General features: G+C 40.1%; 1 protein-coding gene and 1 long non-coding RNA gene across 3 annotated transcripts; one reads left to right on the top strand and one right to left on the bottom strand.

Annotated features, from left to right (window-relative positions):
• Nucleotides 1–134: 134 nt before the first annotated feature.
• On the bottom strand, nucleotides 135–13,926 carry LOC139622118 (testis development-related protein). Of its 2 annotated transcripts, XM_071479266.1 has the most exons (4): nucleotides 13,370–13,918; nucleotides 7,527–7,583; nucleotides 2,989–3,104; nucleotides 135–2,043 (listed from the first exon to the last, which is right to left on the bottom strand). In XM_071479266.1, exons 1-4 carry the CDS (start codon nucleotides 13,454–13,456, stop codon nucleotides 1,605–1,607), a joined length of 699 nt encoding a protein of 232 aa, XP_071335367.1. In that variant the 5' UTR covers nucleotides 13,457–13,918; the 3' UTR covers nucleotides 135–1,604. The 2 variants fall into 2 exon arrangements, with proteins under 2 accessions (XP_071335367.1, XP_071335368.1); XM_071479267.1 differs by lacking the exon at nucleotides 7,527–7,583 and having other exon boundaries at nucleotides 13,370–13,926.
• On the top strand, nucleotides 13,635–15,662 carry LOC139622119 (uncharacterized). The gene is made up of 3 exons (XR_011691151.1): nucleotides 13,635–13,766; nucleotides 15,002–15,042; nucleotides 15,585–15,662. It is a non-coding gene; the product is annotated as an uncharacterized lncRNA (long non-coding RNA).
• The last annotated feature ends 4,053 nt before the right edge of the window (nucleotides 15,663–19,715 follow it).

The following is a 19,715-nucleotide window of genomic DNA, read 5'->3' as shown; positions in this document are numbered from 1 at the left end:
TGTTGGAGGACTTTGGTAGACTGTTTCTGTTCTGGCCACTGTATCAGTGAAAACCATCTGGGTGTTGAAAGTAAAGTCTGGTAAATCAAGCCGTACTCCAAACTGCAAAGTGTTGAAAGAAGTAGAGCCAGACAATCAGACTGGAGCTTTATTCTACTTTGAGAAAATGTGACCCAGCCTTTTAGTGAATAAATACAGGATACAGGCATCCTTGGAAGTGGACCTGTATCTGTGTTCACTTCTGGCTGCGAAGAAGCAGACTTCAGTATCAAACAAATCCAGTAAACAGAGTTAAACAAAGGAAAGAAGAGGAGAGAGAAGCAAAGGTAAAAACCATGAATTTTCAAAAGTTTCTTATTCACCTAAAAGAAAAATGACTCTTCATTGTCTCAATCCTATATTATATACAGATATCCAAACAACATTAAACACTGCATCTCCTCCTGCTGGTATTCATTTCACAAATATTTGGAAATGTGTTAAAGCTGGTGCAGCACAGGTGCATGCTGGGTTAACTCACCTGCACCTGTGTGGATGTTGTGATGAGCACGGCAGGTTTGTGCTCACTTCAGATTTACAGCAAACGCACGATGTCATTCTATTGACACAAGGCACTTAACAGATGCCAGACATTTATAATAGCTAAATTAGGTTAATTACATTGAACGATGGTCTTGCACTCATATTTGTTTGGTTGCACTATTAATAAGTGCTGAGTTGGATAAATCAGAGCATTGAGAAAAATCGGTTTAGCAGTTACAACTTGGACGTTGCTGTGAGCGCTATCTACAAATCAGAAGCTCATAATTACAATGGCTGATATGACATGAATGCAGCCAGTAACCCCCATATAGTCCCAATACAACAACAGAACTTCAAGTCTCCTCTGCAGTGCCAGCTCTGATTCACTAAGACAGACATGCATGCATGTCCACCCACAAATTTACTTAGACTGTGAGAAAGTGTCTCTGTCACTCTCTCCCTTTACCTCACACTCACACACTAACGTTCACACACAGGTGCACCAGATGCCAAAAGTATTTCATAAGCTGTTTCATGACTACACAGCACCTTATCAATCATAAATTAAGGCTTCAAGCTCACATTCCTTGCTCAGATGCTGCAACTGCATAGACATTCTAAAATTATAAAGTCTTCAGGAGGAGGTTTGCATATTTTTCATCAATTCTCTACTAATAACAAAATCATTTTTCTCATTCCTTGACAATATCAAACATCTACATGCCAGGTTACATCACAGTTAAAATGGTACAGTAGTTTAAGGCTTTCTTTTGTTTGTAGTTTACAATTTATGCCAGTGATTCAAAAGTGGCAATCCTGCCCAAAAAAACCCCCCAAAAACCCATTGATAAAACTGACATGTTGTCTTCATGCACTTCAAAGCTAAAATACTACGGACAAACTTCATGTGTTATATTGAAGGCTTTACTAAGTACAGCATCTCAACATCAGTTGACAATAACACCGGTTTTGTCCAGAACTAGACTACAGAGACAAGCAGATATTTGGTTCAGGTCTTTATCCTCTTTATTGATGGTACACAGGTGAGGGGGGAGCGTGGGGTATCAAAGGTTAAATGGCTACTATTTAAACCCCTCCCACGCACTGTCCGACACAATCCCTCTGCTCATCCTGCTGATGCCAGCCAGCTTGACTTTGGCACGGGCAGTCCACCTGACAGCAGCTGTGGAATCCTTGGAGTCCGACAGGTTAGCATAGCGGGAAGAGTCCTCTTCCAGACCTCGGCCCCCCCAGGAGGCCAATTCCAATGGAAGGCCTAGAGACTCAGAGAAAGACACCGGAGAGTCCCCTTTCTGACTCTTGTCGTCTGGGGCTTCATCAGTCACAGTCTCAGTTAAGTTCTCCAGGTGAGGCGGCTCCCAGCCTTCCATCTTTTCCAGTTTTTTGGTGGGTGAGATCTGCCTCATCGTCATGGTAACACTCTCCCAGAAACAGTGGCCCCTCTCTGGCTTGTCCTTCTTTTCTTTCTCCTTCTCATCATCTTTGATTTTCTTGTGAGACCTTCAGGGAAACACAGACTTTAAAGCTGCTGCTGCAATACACTTCAGTTTTTTTCACCACTAACATTTCTTACTATAAATAGGGCTGACTGGGTGGGAAGCGAGTGTGTGTCAGACATCTTAACAGTGAGCTATTATATAGGAATTCCCCATTGTTTGTCACGGAGTGGTGATTAATTTAGGTTTTCCCCTTCATACATGTTCCACTTCCCTAAGGGGCCTGAGAGTTAGTAACTGCTGGCAAATGCAGAAGGTATATATAAACAAATCCAAGTGGTTGGACATGACTCCATTATTTCTAGTCAGTTTGTATTAATATATACTTGACCACTGAGTATATCTCCACAAACATGACTTAAACCCAGAATGGTCAGATATACTGTATATTGCTGGTAGTCACACCAGTATTTTTAAGGCAGTGTAACATATAGTTTGCACTAAAATACTGGCAAACTGAATTTCCTTAATGTGTCTTAGCACCTGTCTATTGGATGGGAAACTCTGGGAATCCATCAAGTAACAACATCTGCTTAAGTACTGCACTTAAGTACAATTTGGAGGAGCTTGTACTTACATAAGTCTTTCCATGTGATGCTACTTTATACTTCTATTTTACTACATTTTAGAGGGAAATTAACTTCAAAAAGGTATTTTTACACTGTTATTGCAACTTTTACTAAAGTAGAGGTTCTGTGTATGTCTTCCAACACTGCTTACAGTTAGTTTCATGTATAGTATTGCATCATATTATATAATTTTACGACGTAATATTTGTATATTTTGCCTCTAAGTAGTAGTACAAGAGGTAACTAGTAACTAAAGCTGACGAATGTAAAGGAGTAAAGTACAGTACCTAGGAAAATTTAGCTCTGCTGTTAGCGGAGTGTAACATACAGGAGGTCATGTGTAAAGATAGTTAGAAAAGTTATTGTGTGTGTAACCTCACCCTCTGCGGTCAGCCAGCTTCACTCCAGTCAACAAGAAGTGCTCGTCGTCTTTGGAGGAGAACATCTTCCTCTCCCGCCTCTCTTTCTTGGACATGATCTTCTTCGCCTTGGCCTCCTGACAGAAACCGGCAGACAAAAGAGAGCATTCGTTAGCCTGTTATCTCTGATCCTTACATGTGAGTGATTTATGCTCCCCCGGCAGGATCATTTCATAAAGTCAGCTTTACAAAAATGTATAAAAGCGGCCTTTTGTTGAGACTGAAGAATGTGCACTCTATCTCACCTAACTAATATATCCATCTATATACATATATTTTAAAACTTTTTTTTTCCTTGTATCAAATTAAGAAAGGGGTTAGAAGGAAGAAGTCAAAGAAAGGGATAGTTTTTATGTTTAGTGGCATGTACAAAGAGAATGGTAACCATGTAGCTAATGCCAACAGCCCATTAGCTTAGTTTAACACAAAGACTGGAAGTGGGGGGAAACTGCTAACCTGGTTCTGTACAACTGTAACGAAAAGCACCTCTAAAGTTCAGTAATGAACATGCTATATCTTGTCAACTTAATCCATACAAAATCGACACGTTGTGGTTTTACATGGGTTGTGTGTTAGTATTTCTAGCCAGTCACAGTGACTTTCTGGAGTCTTTTGACAGAGCCAGGCTGTTTTCCCCTAAATATTTCATTCATTCATTCTCATTCACTGACCATTTTGCCGTTTCAGACCTTGCCACTTCCATCTGCCCTGTAGTAACCCCAGCCCTCCCTGCTTTGTCACCAGCTTCCCCCACGGCTTACTAGTGTCTGGTCACTAGTACTGATCCACTGACACTTGCTCTCCGACAGACTGTCTATTCTGCCATCCCAGTCGCAGCTTGCCACCCGTTTTCCTATGGGGGGGGTTGTGTACTGTACTATTTCTTGATGGAAGTTAACTATTCTAGTAGGCAGATTCTGTTACCTTTGGATAGAGCTTAGGCTAGCAGCCCCCCCCCCCCCCCCCCCCCCCATTTACAGTCTTTCAGTCGTGCTAAGCTAAGCTAAACTGCTGCTAGCTGTAGGCTTATATTGTACCGACATAAGAGTGGTGTTACCTTCACATCTAACTCTTGGTAAGAAAGTGGATAACTATATGACATATCAAAAAAAGGAAGGTTTATAATGCTATAGCTGACTTCAGATGAAGAAACTTTCTTGTTGCTGTCGGACAAATCCTGAGAAGCACAGATTCAGTTATCAGTCAGTAAATAGATAGAGAGACAGGGGAAAAAGGAAGAGCCTGAATGGCATTGACTTGGCAGTAATGTCTGGCACATTCCAGTGGAAGACCATCCACTCCCTCTGAAACTCCCCTGGACTCCGCCGTCACATCAGAATTCCTCCCTGCCCTCGCAGCTTTCCACTAAGCACAAATACCACCCTCCTCAGTGATTATGGAACAAACTCTTCGCTCAGTTTCTCTCCGTGCCGAGGAAGAATTCTCAACGTCATTTGTCAAGGGCATAACATCTACTCCTACTTAACATCCATGCCTGCCTTTCCTTTGTTGTTATCAAAGTATTGTGAGTATCAACAGCATTATTTCATGAAAGCATCTGACCCTGGCGACCCCTTTAAACTGCTTCTATTGTTTCTATATTTTACCTATCGAGGAGGTGTTCAATTCAAAGCGCTGCGTGTGACAGCTGCTACAACAAGCAAACAACTGGCTGTACATGAAAGTAGTCAATCTCAAGCCAAACAGGAAGACATACAATAAGATCTGTCACCAGATCTGAGGTCAAGCTTCAAAACGTCACAGTTTAGATGAGGTGGACTTTTACAGAACGGTTTGTGCTATGGGTATACAGGTTACACAAGCTCTACGTTTTATCTAAAACACACATGAGAATACTCATGATCCTACTCATGATCTCTTCTCATATCCAAACTATGTGACATTTGATGGATTTACTTTACTCAGTCTCACTCATAAGGAGACAGGCACTTCGCTGATAAAATGAAAAAACAAATGCTCTTCTCCTCACCTCTCATCATATTGAACATTCCTGCAGACAAGGACGCTGCCAGTTTCATAGAATTTATTACTGTAAAAAACATTGACAAAATTTCATCTCAGCTATTTTAACATCCTGTTTCTACTCATTCTGTCTCTCTCCTCGCTCCCCTTCTTGTTTCCAGTGTGCCGTCAAGTGTAAACTGTGAATGGGATTTGCTGTACTTCAAGAAACCAGAGATGCCAAAAGAGACTATCAGTGTGTGTATGTGTGTGTATTTATGTGTGTGTGTGTGTGTGTGTGTGTGTGTGTGCATGTATTGAAATTCCAGTTTGCATGCATGCATGCACATACAGAGGCCTGCCTATTCAACATTCACTTCAGCATTAACCTCCAGGCCTTTAGATCCAAAGCTGCTCAGTGCCCAGTAATCTCTCCAGCCAAAAAGCAGGTAAACCAAGCTGCTCGCTGAGACTGGCTGTGAGGGGGAGCTTTACCTACAGCTCCACGCCTGGCAGAACAATAGAGCTCCTATTGGGCCAAATTCTTCCATCCATACCTCGGAGGTGGAAGCTGAGGGATTAAAGAGGCATTTGATTTTGGAAATACTGTATGAATTCTAGTTATCAGACATAATTATTTCAGGTTTTTTGAAACAGCAATCTTTGCTTTTGAACCTTTAGCTTTGGTACTGGCGCACACACTTAATGGGTTTTAATTCATCTGTGGCCTTTGTTGCCTTTCCCAGTGTCTGCAACTGTAATTTAAGCTGTATCCATTCCTATCCTATATTTCCATCATCATTTTTTCATAATTGATTTATCATTTATGAAATGTCAGAAAATAATAAAAACTGCATATCACAATTTCTCAAAGCAATTACACCAGCAAATTCTCACTTTTGAGAAGCTGGAACGGGAAAATGCTTGGTGCTTTTGTTTGATAGATGACTTGAACCAGCTGGTTAGCTACATATTCAGCATACAATGAAACCCTTTACAATGAAGTGAATGTGCAGATATTCCAAAATGTTGAACTATTCCCTTAAATAATAAACTGACAATCAGAATTGTCTGTCATTTCATTTGCTGCTTGACTAACTGACAAATGAACTAATCAACTTATTATCTTAATTTAATTCCAAAATGACACAGCCACCATTTAACAAATGACAGCCACTGTGCCAGTGGCAGCAAGTTCTGCTTGATGAAAGTCTTCCTTTCTAGACATGGAATCAGACTTTTACAGCTAGAGGTAACCTCCACTTCCAGACACACTTTGTGTGTCCTAATATGAGCATAAAACAACGACAGTGAAAGAGTTGTAGCCTTCCATACTGTCTATTTTCAGCCTTGTTTTTCTTCCACAGTGATTGTTCCCGTCCAAAAGGCCCAGCTCCTCGAAAGAATGCTGCATTTCCTTCCCTTCTCTGGCTCAGCCACCCTATCCTCACAAACAGGACAGGTCGTGAAATGCGTCCTGTGAACAAAGTCACCTAGAGTAGCTATACATACAGTAGGAAGGCAGCCACACTTCAAAGACAATACAGTGTGAGCATTTGAGATTAACCCTCAAGCCTTACACGCTTTACACGCACAGAACAGTTCAGACATGACCACACCTTTGAGCAAAGAAGGGAGATGTTACATATCTCTCCTGAACAAAGAGACAGCACATAATCCTATTCACACACTAGGCGCAGCTGCAGATGAAGATAAAATCACCCACATCATAAAATCTTTATTTACAAATACAACGTTTACATGGAAGATGGCACAGCTGATCTTGCTGAGAATCTACAAGATTTTCTCCACTAGACGCACAACTTACAACTTAGAGCGCGAAACACAACTTGGAGCGCAAACCTATTCTTTAAATCTTAAACTACAGTAATCATTATTCTAACAGTGACACCAGAAATCCACTGGAGGCCCAAACAAAATGACCTCAGATCGTAACCAAGAGTTTTATGGATAAGGATAAAGGTACACACACAGATGCACCATAACAGCAAACACGACGGTTTTCCTGTGATAAGATTAAGGTTAAAGCAGAGGATGGTAGCTGAAGGCTGGCGTGTTTACAGATAAACACTGCAGCCTCAGTTGTCCTCTGACCCTCCTGCTGTACCTCAGCTGCACTGTGAAACACTCTGTGGTCATCTGACAAGAAGAAACTGTCTGTGAGTGTGTATATGTGTGTGTTTGTGTGTGTGTTTGTGTGTGTGTGGGGCGCTGAGGTCAATTAAACCAAGCTGCTCACTGAGGCTGGCTGTGAAGGGGGGCTTTACCTACAGTGATATAAGATTGACACTTTAAGGGTTACATAACAATGTGTGACGTCATAAATGCGAGATTATGAGCGTGTGCACATGTGTGTTGAGTCAATGTGTGACAAGATAAGAGTATGTTGGGTGAGTGCATATCTTTAAGGTGTCACTGTCAGACGTAAAACAGTGTACGCTCAGTGTAAGTCTGGAAGCTGATAGTGTGTTTGTGTCTGTGTTAACTCCAAATAACTGTGAAGTTGTGCTGTTTACCTTGGATACGCCAGTGACAGCTTCCTCCTCCTCTTCCTCTCCTTCTATATCTTTGTCCTAACACAGACAGACATACACACACACATACACACACACACCGGCAGTTAGTTAACACAAATAGCAACCTCCCAACACAAACATGCACACACACACACACCATCCACGCTTTACAGCAGGGATGTGTGAGTGTGTGCAGGCTTTCCTGTAAAAGAGAGGGAAACCTTTTTAGACCTGTAACACAAACATGCTGTGTTTGGAGAGAGAGATGGAGGGATGGAAGACTGCGGGGAAGACGAGGGGAAGCCACTGAGCTCAGAGGGCAGATTTAAACAAAAGAAAGAGAAAACAAATCTGTGACCCATTGCGTTAACAGTGCTATTTGGGTATATAAGCAGAGATATTTCGGTTCCATTGTGCTTCAGTACCCAGGCCTTTTTTTTTCCATATTTCATATATCCTTTGTATAATATTTGTATTATGCTTTCATTACTTTCATTATTCTATGTGACACATTTTTACCTTGATTAACTTAACTTAATTATCAATGGCTGTGTTTTAACTGTCAGCATTCAGAGAACTGAACTACTAGCATCTTGACTTTTAGAGGTTTTTTTTAAGGCTTTTCTTTATTCCACAGCAAAGGAGCCATATATATATATATATATATATATATATATATATATATATATATATATATCAGTGCTATATAATGTATATATCTCATTATGTATATCATTGAGTCTTTGATTGTCCTGAAATTGAATATATTTTGGATATATATGTCTATAATAGTGCCATAAATATAATAAATATGAATGTTTGTAATCTTTTAAAGCCTTTGACTCACATTTACGGTTGTAGTAGCCCTGCAGGATGCCTTTGAGGACTTTTGACTTGATTCAGACTTGCCCCACAAGACTTAAAGACTTTAAATCATAAGAGGGCAGCAACAAGTCATCAGACATGCAGCTGAGCCTGAGATTACTGAAGTGGAGCCAGAATTCCTGTAAAATGATCAAAGCTGTAAGAACTTCTAACATCTTACAACTCCATGAGAGAGAGAGAGAGAGAGAGAGAGAGAGAGAGAGAGAGAGGAGAAATGGTGGTTGGACATGTCTGAGCAAAGTCTGCTGGGCCTCCGCCACCTGAGCTGATCAAAGACACACACTCACACATACTGATTGCTGACTACTGTTAGAGCGTAAAAGCATTAACAACTTGGAACAGAGGGAAAAACTGAGGGAGGGGGGCATTCAAGGGGAGAGAGTAGTGTTTGGGGGGGGGGGGGGGGGGGGGCTCCTAACAACAGAAAGCAAGAGTTCTGCTTTCACCCCTGAGGGGGGGCATTTTTTCTCTGTCTGGCTGTCTCTCTTTCCCTCTGTCTCGCTTTGTGTAAATTTTAGCACCGGGTCGTCTTTCTAAAAGTCAGATTACTAGGCAATAAAGACGCACAGTGAATCTCAATATGAAAGCACCGATAGTATTTTCACAGACCCCTCACATACCAACAATACACCACATTCTCCAAACCCAGTGACTGAGAAAGTGTTTGTGCCTGCAGTAGCCTACTGCCTTATTTTAACACCTCACTTCATATATTTAAAGAAACAGTAGAGAGTTGAATGAGAAGATCAGCCCTCTCATATTTGTATGCTAAATATGAATCTACAGCTAGGAGACTTTTAGCTTAGCTTAGCATAGAGTTTGGCAGGAGTAACCCTTTCTCTGGTTCCATTAGTGCATTAATGTCAGGAGTGGGAAGATTACATAAAGCTCCCTTCATTCTGACCTGGGAGCGTTCACACATCATTTCAAGATCATTTCCCCCAACTGCTAGTCTTGTAGTCATATCATTTCACTAGACTTAATTAACTACTTTTGTATTTTATAGCAGTTTGTTAAATGAAACCATATACAAACAAACTGTGCTTAGCTCCTTTAAAATGAACTGAATCAACTGCATTAGTGTTAATATTGGATTGTATTTAGCTGTTTTACTTCAGTTTGTTGACACTTCTGTGATTCTGTTCATCATGTAAGAGATATCTTTGCGGTTAGAAATCTCTGATATTTCATAATTTTTGCAATTACAAGTCAGAAGTTGACATGACCAGTTTCTCCTACTTGGCTACATGTAATTTCTATTTGAGCAATACAACATGAGCGCAGCGTCAGTCCAAAGGTAAGAAAATCTGTTTACTAGAATCCCTAAAGCTCACTGATTAACTCTCTGTATTTCATTTATCAATGCAAAAACAATAAGCTGCAGTTTTACGGGAGAAGCAATGACTTCCAGAGCTAGGCTACTTGTTACCCCTTGTATCCTTTTTATATACAGTCTATGCTTGTATCCAGTCTTTATGCTAAGCTAAGCTAACCATGTCATGGCTGCAGCTTTATGTTTAGTGTACAGATATGAGAGTGGTATCAACCTTCTTGCTTAAATCTTGGTGAGAATGCAAATAGTCATGTTTTGTAGTATGTTGAACTATTGCTTTAAATGTTTAAAAAAGGCTTCAGACAAACCCTGTCGTTTTGGCATCATATCACGATAATTTGATTTGAACTTGAAAGACAAAACTCACAACTGTTTGATTTCCATTATGTCTACCCCATCCCCTTCAACAGATGATCCACTCAGCTTTACCTTTCTTTTCCTCGTCACCACTAATGATTTAGAAGTGAAGCCGTCTGACATGCTCAGACCTCATCTGTACTCTCATGATCCCACTTCACAAGGCAGGCCCCACAGTGGAATAAGATTGTTTTTACTGAAGTATTCAGGTGTGTTACCGCATTAAGCCATAGACAAACAGGCACCTGCACCCCCCATGAGCTAACAGCTGCTTCTTACAGCCTATTGAACTTCAATAGAAGGTGAGTGGTGAGAAAGCAAATCTGTGGCACAAGGCCTGTTGTTGCCCTTAAGTGCTGTGGAGGGAGGAAAGATATTGACTTCAAAACCTGCATATTGTCTCCTCCCTACCCCCTTTTTCTCTCTCTTTACCTCTGTGTGTCTGTGGCTGTATTATCCCGTTATACTTGCCTGTCTACTTGTTGGTCTCTGATTTACAGTTTTGACACAGCGTGCTGGCATGACATGTAAATCATCTGTTCTGCCAAATGGTACTGTACAAAGAGATAACAAAAGGAGACCTATTGTATCTTCCTATGACTATAAGTACACATGACATTTTGATTAAGTGCTTCAAGAAAATACTACTTTGAGCAAGAATTAGAAAATAAGAAAAACATGATTGTGACCAGAAAGTGACAGGTTCAATCTCTGGATGACCAGGATGAATGTGGGTGGAGAAAGTGAAAGAGCAGTGCTCCTGATGCCCTTTAGCAAAGCCAAGCAAGGCAATTTTTCAAGCAAAATAACAGAAACAAACTGGTTTTAGACTCTCAAAGTTGAAGAGTTGCTGCTTTTCTTTTGAACTCTGGTTTTCCAAAATTCATTTTATGCAGCTTTAAAGTTCATCAAACATTTCCTAATTCGTTCTAAATGTTTGACTAACTTTGGTGACTCAAAAAGAATTTACAAAGAAGCTATATGTCCAATGTGATCATGATGCAAAACTGCTACAGATCATCTATCGTTTCCTTGTTGTACTTCACTCGCTGCGTGAGGCTGACCACACAGTGTAGCTAGTGCAATTTGAATAAAGGGGAAGGAAGAGACTGCATGTCCAGACTGTGTTATCATAACTTTTTATCCTGGCTTCATCCTGTATCACTGCTGGGTTAGAGCTGCCTCTTCACTGTGTTTACGACATTTTATGATCCCACCCCTGACCCCTGGATGTGCTTTACTGCCATGGCAACTCAGGGTGGACCTCCCTGACGACTTTCCCAGGATTTCTGAGGAGAAGTCGCTGCTCTGTCCCCAAATCAGCTCTTATCAACCAACTAGTCCCGGTGACCACTGGGAACAAAGTCAGACACTGATCTCAAAGCAGCTTCTCAGAGGTAACAGCCGCATGCGTTGGTTCCCAGGGTGGAGGTTAAGAATGGCCAGTAAAACCCAGCCAAGGGTCACAGATCTCGACATTATCACAACAACAGATGAAAAATGCTGGGAAATAGTGTTGGTTGATCTTCCCAATTGCCTACTCCAGTGTATGACACATTTATACACCCAGTGAATGCTGTAACACTGATGGAGTTATAGGTAGTATATAAAATGACATCACTATGGTGTATCACAAGTTCACAATGTTTTAAAGTAAATGAACATTTAAAATACTTTTTTTTCATCTATGTTAAAAATATATAGAAAAAAAACAGTTAACTTTGTTTGACTTCTCTGTGACAGGTCCTATTGTGGAGTTAGTAAACCTCTGAAAGCTTACACATGTTGGTTTACTACACACACTCTCTATAAAACTCTATAAAACTCTCCCTATAAAACCTTGATTCATTGTAGAGTTTAAAAAGGTTTTTATCACACCTGCAGTAAACTGATACCACAAACATGGGATTAGCACACCGTTTAGACTGTCCAATCTTACGTCTCACTTGAATATTGGGATGTAACTGAAGACGACACCTGAAATGTATGCATTTAAATTTGATCGTAAAAGTTCCACAGGTTAAAGAACAGTTGGCGTTGCAAAGGGTTTTACACCAAGAGGCTCAAGAAATAAACATGTCAGCTAGCTATTTCTTCTAAGCCAGGACTGCTGGATGCCTTTTGCCTTTCTGAGTGTGTGTGTGTGTGTGTGTGTGTGTGTGTGTGTGTGTGTGTATCTTATCATGGGTTCTCCCCCGCGCCCCACCAACACCTTGACAGGACCCAGCTGCCTGTGAGTGCTGATACAGAATCTCTTAGACCTCACAGACACTGCTCCTGCTCACCTGGGAAATGTTTTTTTTATACATGAGCTTGTGTGTGTGTGTGTGTGTGTGTGTGTGTGTGTTTGAATGTCTATCTTTCCCTAAAGATTGACTGAAAAGAGGCACTGACAACCAAGGAACAAGTTGCGCTGTCTGCCAATCATAACTCTTACCTCTGTAGTTTCAAGACTGCAAAAGGATTCAAAGTTGACGCAAATGGGTCTAAAATTACTCCTGCTGCACTACTACTAAAACTGTACACATCATAATATTCTTGCTCCTATTTGGATTTACATTGTCTCTTAAGTGCTGAGTTATTATAGTGAATTTTGCACCTTGCTTTTTTCTTTTGCATCATCAGTATCTCCTTTTTGACCTCTCAGCATTTTCCGACATTTTTTATCCACAGACATGAGTTTGAGTTTGAGCACTTGTCCTCCTTCTCCTCCTCCTCCTCTTCTCTTCCTCCTCCTCCTCCTCCTCCTCCTCCCCCTGCTCCACAATCTCAGTTGAACAGCATGAGGTGCATATGGTCGCTTTTAAGTCAGTTTAGCAGCTTCAAAACTATGTTAGAAAATCATAAGAATTGTTTTTAAATTGTAGTTGTCTGGTTTTGGGCCTTATTTATGATGCTTTATTCAGTTATTGTACTTATTTACAGTTTGTGTATAGGCCCACTAATTAATATTCATCTCATGTAATTAAAAATTACTTATTTTCTCCAAACAAGTGAAAATTTGTCATCCAGTGTTGAGTACTGTTAAGCCCTGTAGCCTCGCATTGACATCCTGACACTTGTTTCTGGGGCGGAAAAAAAACTAACAACAACAATGAAACAAGTAAAACAACGGGCTGAACCAGCAGAACAATCCGTTTAAGTAGAGTTAAACGTTATCACTCTGCCACTTTCAAACCTGTCGTTTAAGTGAAAACACCTGAAAAGCACACCTGACTGTTGTTAGCAGTGAATACCGCCGTTTCCTCTCCATCTGTCGCATTATTACCTTGTAGGAGTGATGATGGTGCCAGGACATGTCGTCTTCCTCTGACGCATAATCCACCAACACTTTACTCTTGCTTTTCTTAAACATATCTCCACTTGTTGCTGAAACAAGCCGTGTTGTTTGGTTTTTTTTGTTTTGTTTTTTTTTTAAATACCCAGAGGTGTAGTTTGGTCGCGTTTTGTCCGTGTTTGTTCTGGAGAGGTCGCAGCGACGCACCAACCGAAGCGCGTTCCGCTCTTCTGCTTATTTCTCCAGCAGCAAATCCAGGAGGCTTTCTCTGGAAACAGCTTATTCATTCATCGACGTGCCAGGAGCTGGAAGGGTCGAGGTTTTTTTTTTTTTTTTTTTTTTTTAATGACGCTTACTATTCGTTTCGTAAGTGTTTGGCTTGTGTTTGGTGAGTTTTTACGCAGGCTCGACCACCTGGACCTCTAACTGTCGCTCCTCCCATATCCCCCAAGCTCCGTGGGGCAGGCATGGTAGAAGGAAGACGAGGGTCATGCCTCTCATCCCTGGCCAATGCAAGCATTTAGCTACGCTTTCTGCACAATAATGACATCCCCCCCCCCCCCCCCCCCCCCCCACATTCTGAATGGTGGGGGTGTAAAAATTGGTAAACTCATATTTGAAAGTTGTTGTAAAACACTTTACCTCTTTAGTTTCCAGAGAGATGGCAGACACATGAATGAATCACAGTATATGTAATGTATATGAATACCTATTCAGAAGTGAAGAACGTACCCAGATCGTCTACTGGAATGAGAGGAATAAAACAATGTAAAAATGCTCCATTACAAGTAGAAAGTAAAGAAGATTTTATCAGCATAATGTAAGGAAAGCCTATAAAAATAAAAGCACTCAAGATGCGACAGAATGGCTGCTGTAGTGCTGTAGGCCATTTTTGAGTAAGATATAAGTGGATTCTTATTACTAATGCCTAAAGATGTGAGTGTTTGTTAATGTTGCAGCTGGTGAGATGGAGCTAATTTGAATTTCTTTATGTGGTGCACCTAAACACTTCATCATGATTTATAGTTAATAGATTTTGTAAGTAAACTCTTAATCTGTATATGGCTTTCATGTGTTGTGAAGTAGCCTAAAAAGTACAATATTTCACCCTAAAATACACACCTCAAACAGAACAGAAAGTGGAAATACTCAAATAACGTACAAGTACACAAAACTATAGTAGTTGCTGTCATTGAGCTCCTAGTGTATTCTGGATCACAAACACAGAAAGACACACTGGCACCATGTAAAAAAAAAAAAAAAAAGAAATAGAAAATCTAAATTTTGGGTGAGTTTGATTTTTATTAATTGATCATTGTTAAAACAATGTATCAGGATGTGCTATTTTGATCAAAGGTCTTCTCTCTTCACCACCTCCCAGACTTCAAAATAAACCACATATTCTGAGATAAATCCACAGATTACATCAGTTAGTTCTTGTCAAATCCTGTGTTTGGGAGGGTTTTTTTTATGTTAATCGTATTTTTTTTTATATTTACTGTAGACAGAGGCTGCTTGTTGTATAATGTCCGCTAGTGGGTTTTTGAGAAATCTCTCTCTCTCTCTCTCTCTCTCTCTCTCTCTCCCCCTCTCTCTCTCTCTCTCTCTCTCTCTCTCTCTCAGAGACCTCTGACGCCAGGGAAAACAAATGACACATTATGCTGGTGGGTTGACCTCTTTAAATAGCCACAGTTTAGCTCCGGTTAAGACCACTCACCTGATTCAAAGGTCCTTAAATTCCTGTTTCAATGTCCACGTTATACAGTAAATCAGTTGTTGATGTGTAAGAACGTACAGGAAAAACCAAAAGAGACACAAATACACACTCTGTTTTGGAGAATTTTATGTCTTTTCTGCCCAAAAAAGTAAATGTTTTGAGACAGTGGTGTTTTTATTAGCACAAGCTGTTAGGAAATGTTGCACTCAGAGTGTAATCTGGATTTAACAGTGTAATAATTCTATTACAGCTGCTGCAATCAGCATCAACACAGCATCCACCCAGACCCATACTGAAAAAGTTGTTGGTGTTGGAAAGCAAATGAAATATCCCAAAATAATCTGTTTCAAAATGTGCTGCTTTGCATGTGTGTGTGTATGTGTGTGTGTGTGTGTGTGTGTGTTTTCTTTATGTGTGCATGTATTTATGTGGCAATGTCCTTGTTCAGTAGTGTTGATAATTAATTGCTTTTATATTGTTTGGTGTCAGCTCTTCATTAGCACCATCTGACACAAACCATGAGTGGCTGTTAGGACATGTCCATCACCCATCAATAGGCAGGTCAGTGACCTTTGACACTGAAGGTCATCAGTGGGTCAACTGTTCATTTGAGACCCATTCTTGGAAATGCATTCCCGCAGTATCTCTAGAGAGTTATTTACAGTCGAGGTGTCCACAGTGGCCAACATCTAGAACCCTAATCAATCCTCTTAGTTGTCTTTGTCCTTACAGTGACCAGACCAGTTTTTACCCAGAATCCATAGATCAGGGAGGATACACTAATGTGATGTCCTTCGTACTGTCTGAGGAGGATGAGCCATACCAGCTTTGTCCTTTTTAGAAACATTAGAGGTCTGCTCAAACACATTTTGTTAATTACTGTAGTTGTAATTACAAATGCCCTTTATACTGTGATGAAAACTGACAGCTGCATTTGGAAATACATCTTGAGAAGCTTATATATATATATATATATATATATATATATATATATATATATATATATATATGGACACATGTTTAAATCTAGTTTTAAGGTTTTTATTATTTTCATATAAACTGTGCTTACATGATCCATTTAGTAAAACTGAGCCTATAAGTTAGCACTGTTAGGAGACAGTCCGTTCTCTATCAGTGTATGTAGGCTATGGTCAAGTGTGGGTTTGCGCATGTGTGAAAGAAAAATAGTGGTAGCTAAAGGACAGACAAGGCTGGCTGTGAGTTGTTTGGGGCTTAGCTCAGCAGATGTCCCAAACAATCCTTCCCAAACTACACTGATCATTGGTGCATATTCACTAAAAACTTTTGTTGTTTGTGGTCGCACCAAATAGAAACAAATCTGTGGTAATCAGCTTCACAGTTCTCATCAAAAGACAAGTAGGTAAACAGATGTTAAGCTCTCTCCCTCTCAGTCAAACAGTAGCTCAATAAAGTTGAAACCCAATAATATGCAATAATATGACCAATTACTACACGTGACCCTAATTAATAAGCCCTGTTCACTTCTAGCCAGCCAAAAAACAAGAAATAGATCGTCTGAACCCAATGACATGATCCTACTACTCAACCTAACACCACAAACTACTAACTGACAACTAACTAAAGGGTAGATGGGGACTCACAGTTCAATTCTACCATTTGCCCCGCATAGCAATTACAGCGCGCATGCCATACTGTATGTGTGTCAGCATGTACTGTATGTGTGTTGTTAAGGAGCATATAAGTCACTCTTACGTCAGCTGTTCTGACCATGGAGGCAGCAGGTGAGGTCTGATAGGGTCAAACAGTCATGGTGAGACACAGCTGGGATTATCCAACCTGCTTCAAATGTCTCACACGGACACAGATGTACTGTGCAGCTAAAACTGCTGATCAAGGCCTGAAGAGTTTACAGAAGTTCACCAATGTGTTATTTGGCAGAAAAAAACGGTCAAGATCCGAGCTGTCGCTCACAAGTCTTGTTATTTTTTGAAAGCAGCTATGATAAATAATTTCTATTAAAAACGTCAAACAAAGAGTTTTATTTGAAAGGGGTCACTTGCAAACCCACGTGGAATTATTGACAGCATTTTCCTCCAACTCTGTGGGGCGTTTTAATGACTTTCAGCTCATTGTTTTGGTTTCACTGCATGTGACTGTTCTACTTTGGTTCACTCGCATCTCTCACGGTATCAGCTACAGCTGTTTTCCGCAAAAAAGCATAAAAAACCCATTGTTCACCACATGCCCAGGACCACATGGTAGCCACTAAAAAGTTTAATAGTAACTAATAGTTTCCTATTCGGCAACAAATCAAAACTGAAGACAACAATCATTCATCTTTAAAATTCAGCTACAAATGAGTTCTGATCAGGTCACTCTTTTTTAACATGTTCCTGCCCATAACAGAGATCTCTTCTTTTTTTTTTTTTTTTTTAGGCCGGTTGTGGTCACGGAGGGAGCCAGCTGAGATTAACCATGACTCAACAACTATCTGATGAGATTCACAGGTCACAGGGTTCTCCTGCACAAACCCACGGGACCACATCAAAACTTGTTAGCCAAGAACAGAGATTAAAGCTTTAATTATGTTCACAGGCCAACTCTCAAAGATCTTCCTTAGAGACTCACCACTGAGTGTGGTGTTAATGAACAGCTGGTATCTGAAGAGTGACTTAAAAGTGTTATAGGGATGGTATATTTGCTCTGTGAACATAAGTTCTGTTCCAAAGTTGGTTTTAAGTTTAACATCAACAAACTATACAATCAGGCAGTAGTGAGGAGATCTTCCAGTAAATCATAGAAAAATCATTAGTAGGAAAAAGCACGTTTCAACAGGAGACACCTGACTGCAATTATAGACTGCCCCAAAACCTTCAAACACTTTTACACAGCAATTTAGGGAAATATTAGATGTTGCAGCACCTAACTCTGCAATTACAATCTAGAGAATCATTATTATGAACACTTTTACCCCTTAACAGTTCTTCCCGCTCAAAACCTTGTTTTAAAAATTCTTAAACTTTTATTTACTCATGGCTCTGGGTGAATTAAAAAAAATACTCATCTTCTTCTGCTCCTGCTTCTGTTTTAAATGTTGAAGGTCAAAGATAAAAACCAAGGTTGAGGTAGTGGACAAGTAAAACATCCTGGGGGGTCTTCAAGCTGTAGACCGGGTAGTTTGAGTGCTGTACACCTGTGAATGTGAAGTGCTGAGTCATTAGCACAACTTTAGCACAAGCTTTAGAGGAAAATGCGTGCTCTTTTCCTCATGTAGCTGTGCTTCAAACTAGATCTAACTTTTTTTTCCATTGGTCCATGAGTCAACTATGTATAAAACTCGGTACACTAGACAAACATTCAGTAACTACAAGGAGCTCAACTTCAGTTTCATACTTGCAAGAGGACATTTTATCATGTAATTGACTAGTTAAGCCTAATACAAGCATCTGTTCACAAGGTAATTTTCAGTCACACCTCATTAATTTTGCACAGCAGACCTAAAATAGATTGGATGTGTCTTGGCATACACACCTCCTTGTGTTTGGTAGCAAGCTGCCAGGTAATATCAAGCATCCACACAGCTGCTATTTCCCCTGTCAGCCAATAAATTAGCCCAGGACACAACACACAGAAAACGACATTCATACAATACCTAATAGAATGGGTTAAAATATAATTTCTCTCATTGTTTGCATGTATCTGCTAATAGGCCTATCTGTGTTTTTTTTTCCAGCTTATGTGCATGACAGGATACTGGGCTGACACAAGCTCCTGCACACGAGAGGTGTTTTCATGAGCTCCAGTTAGAGGACACATTTAAAACAAGGCTAAGCTCTTCCGCTGTTTAAGAGGAGCCATTTAAAGGGAGGAAGAATATGCTGCGTCACACAAACGAATAGACAAATCCTCAAGGCTCTCATGACAGAGAATGTATGCGCAAGTGTGTTTATATGTCTGTGTGTAAGTAAGAGACAGAACTAGAGTCAGAGAAATGTCACCTTGCCTAGTTTTCCCTCTTTTCTCTCTATATTTTTCAAAATAAAAGATGCAGAAAAAACAACCCACCCACTGGTTAAAGCATGTTTTCCAAGATCATATATACATTTTCCAAAAACTCTAGCCAAGAAAACAATTTAATGATAACCATAGATTTATGAAATTGAAAATACAAAATAATGAAAAATCTACCTACTATTTTTGAAAACTACTACAACTGATGGCACACAAAGTAAAAAAAAAAAGTACCAGGAGTAGTTTTTTTTTTTAAAATAACCATCCTTTCTTTACAATAACACTCTCTCAGGGACTACTTTAGAGGTGAAATGTGGTTCAGCAAAACTTTAAATAAAATGTATAAGTAATGTATAAGTGAAGCCTTCTTTGTGACTGATGGATTTTCAAATAAAAATGAGAACAATGCCCTATCAAAAATATGTTGTGTATGACAAAACTTTCAGCTCTTAAAACGGATTTGACATCAGGACAAATTGTATGACATCTGAGAGAATATCTGTCTGCTTGCATCCCCTCTACAAGGGGTCAAAGGTCAAGATCTGCAGCAGAAGAGCCACGCTCAAGCTGTTAGGGATTCAGCGTCTTGCTCAAGGACTTTTCACTGAGGTGTTTACAAGATACTGT

The sequence above is a fragment of the Trachinotus anak genome, unplaced genomic scaffold (assembly GCF_046630095.1).
Source record: "Trachinotus anak isolate AG129_WGS33_773 ecotype Australia unplaced genomic scaffold, CSIRO_AGI_Tana_v1 ptg000005l, whole genome shotgun sequence".
NCBI lineage: Eukaryota > Metazoa > Chordata > Actinopteri > Carangiformes > Carangidae > Trachinotus > Trachinotus anak.
This window is presented reverse-complemented; position numbering and strand designations above follow the sequence as displayed.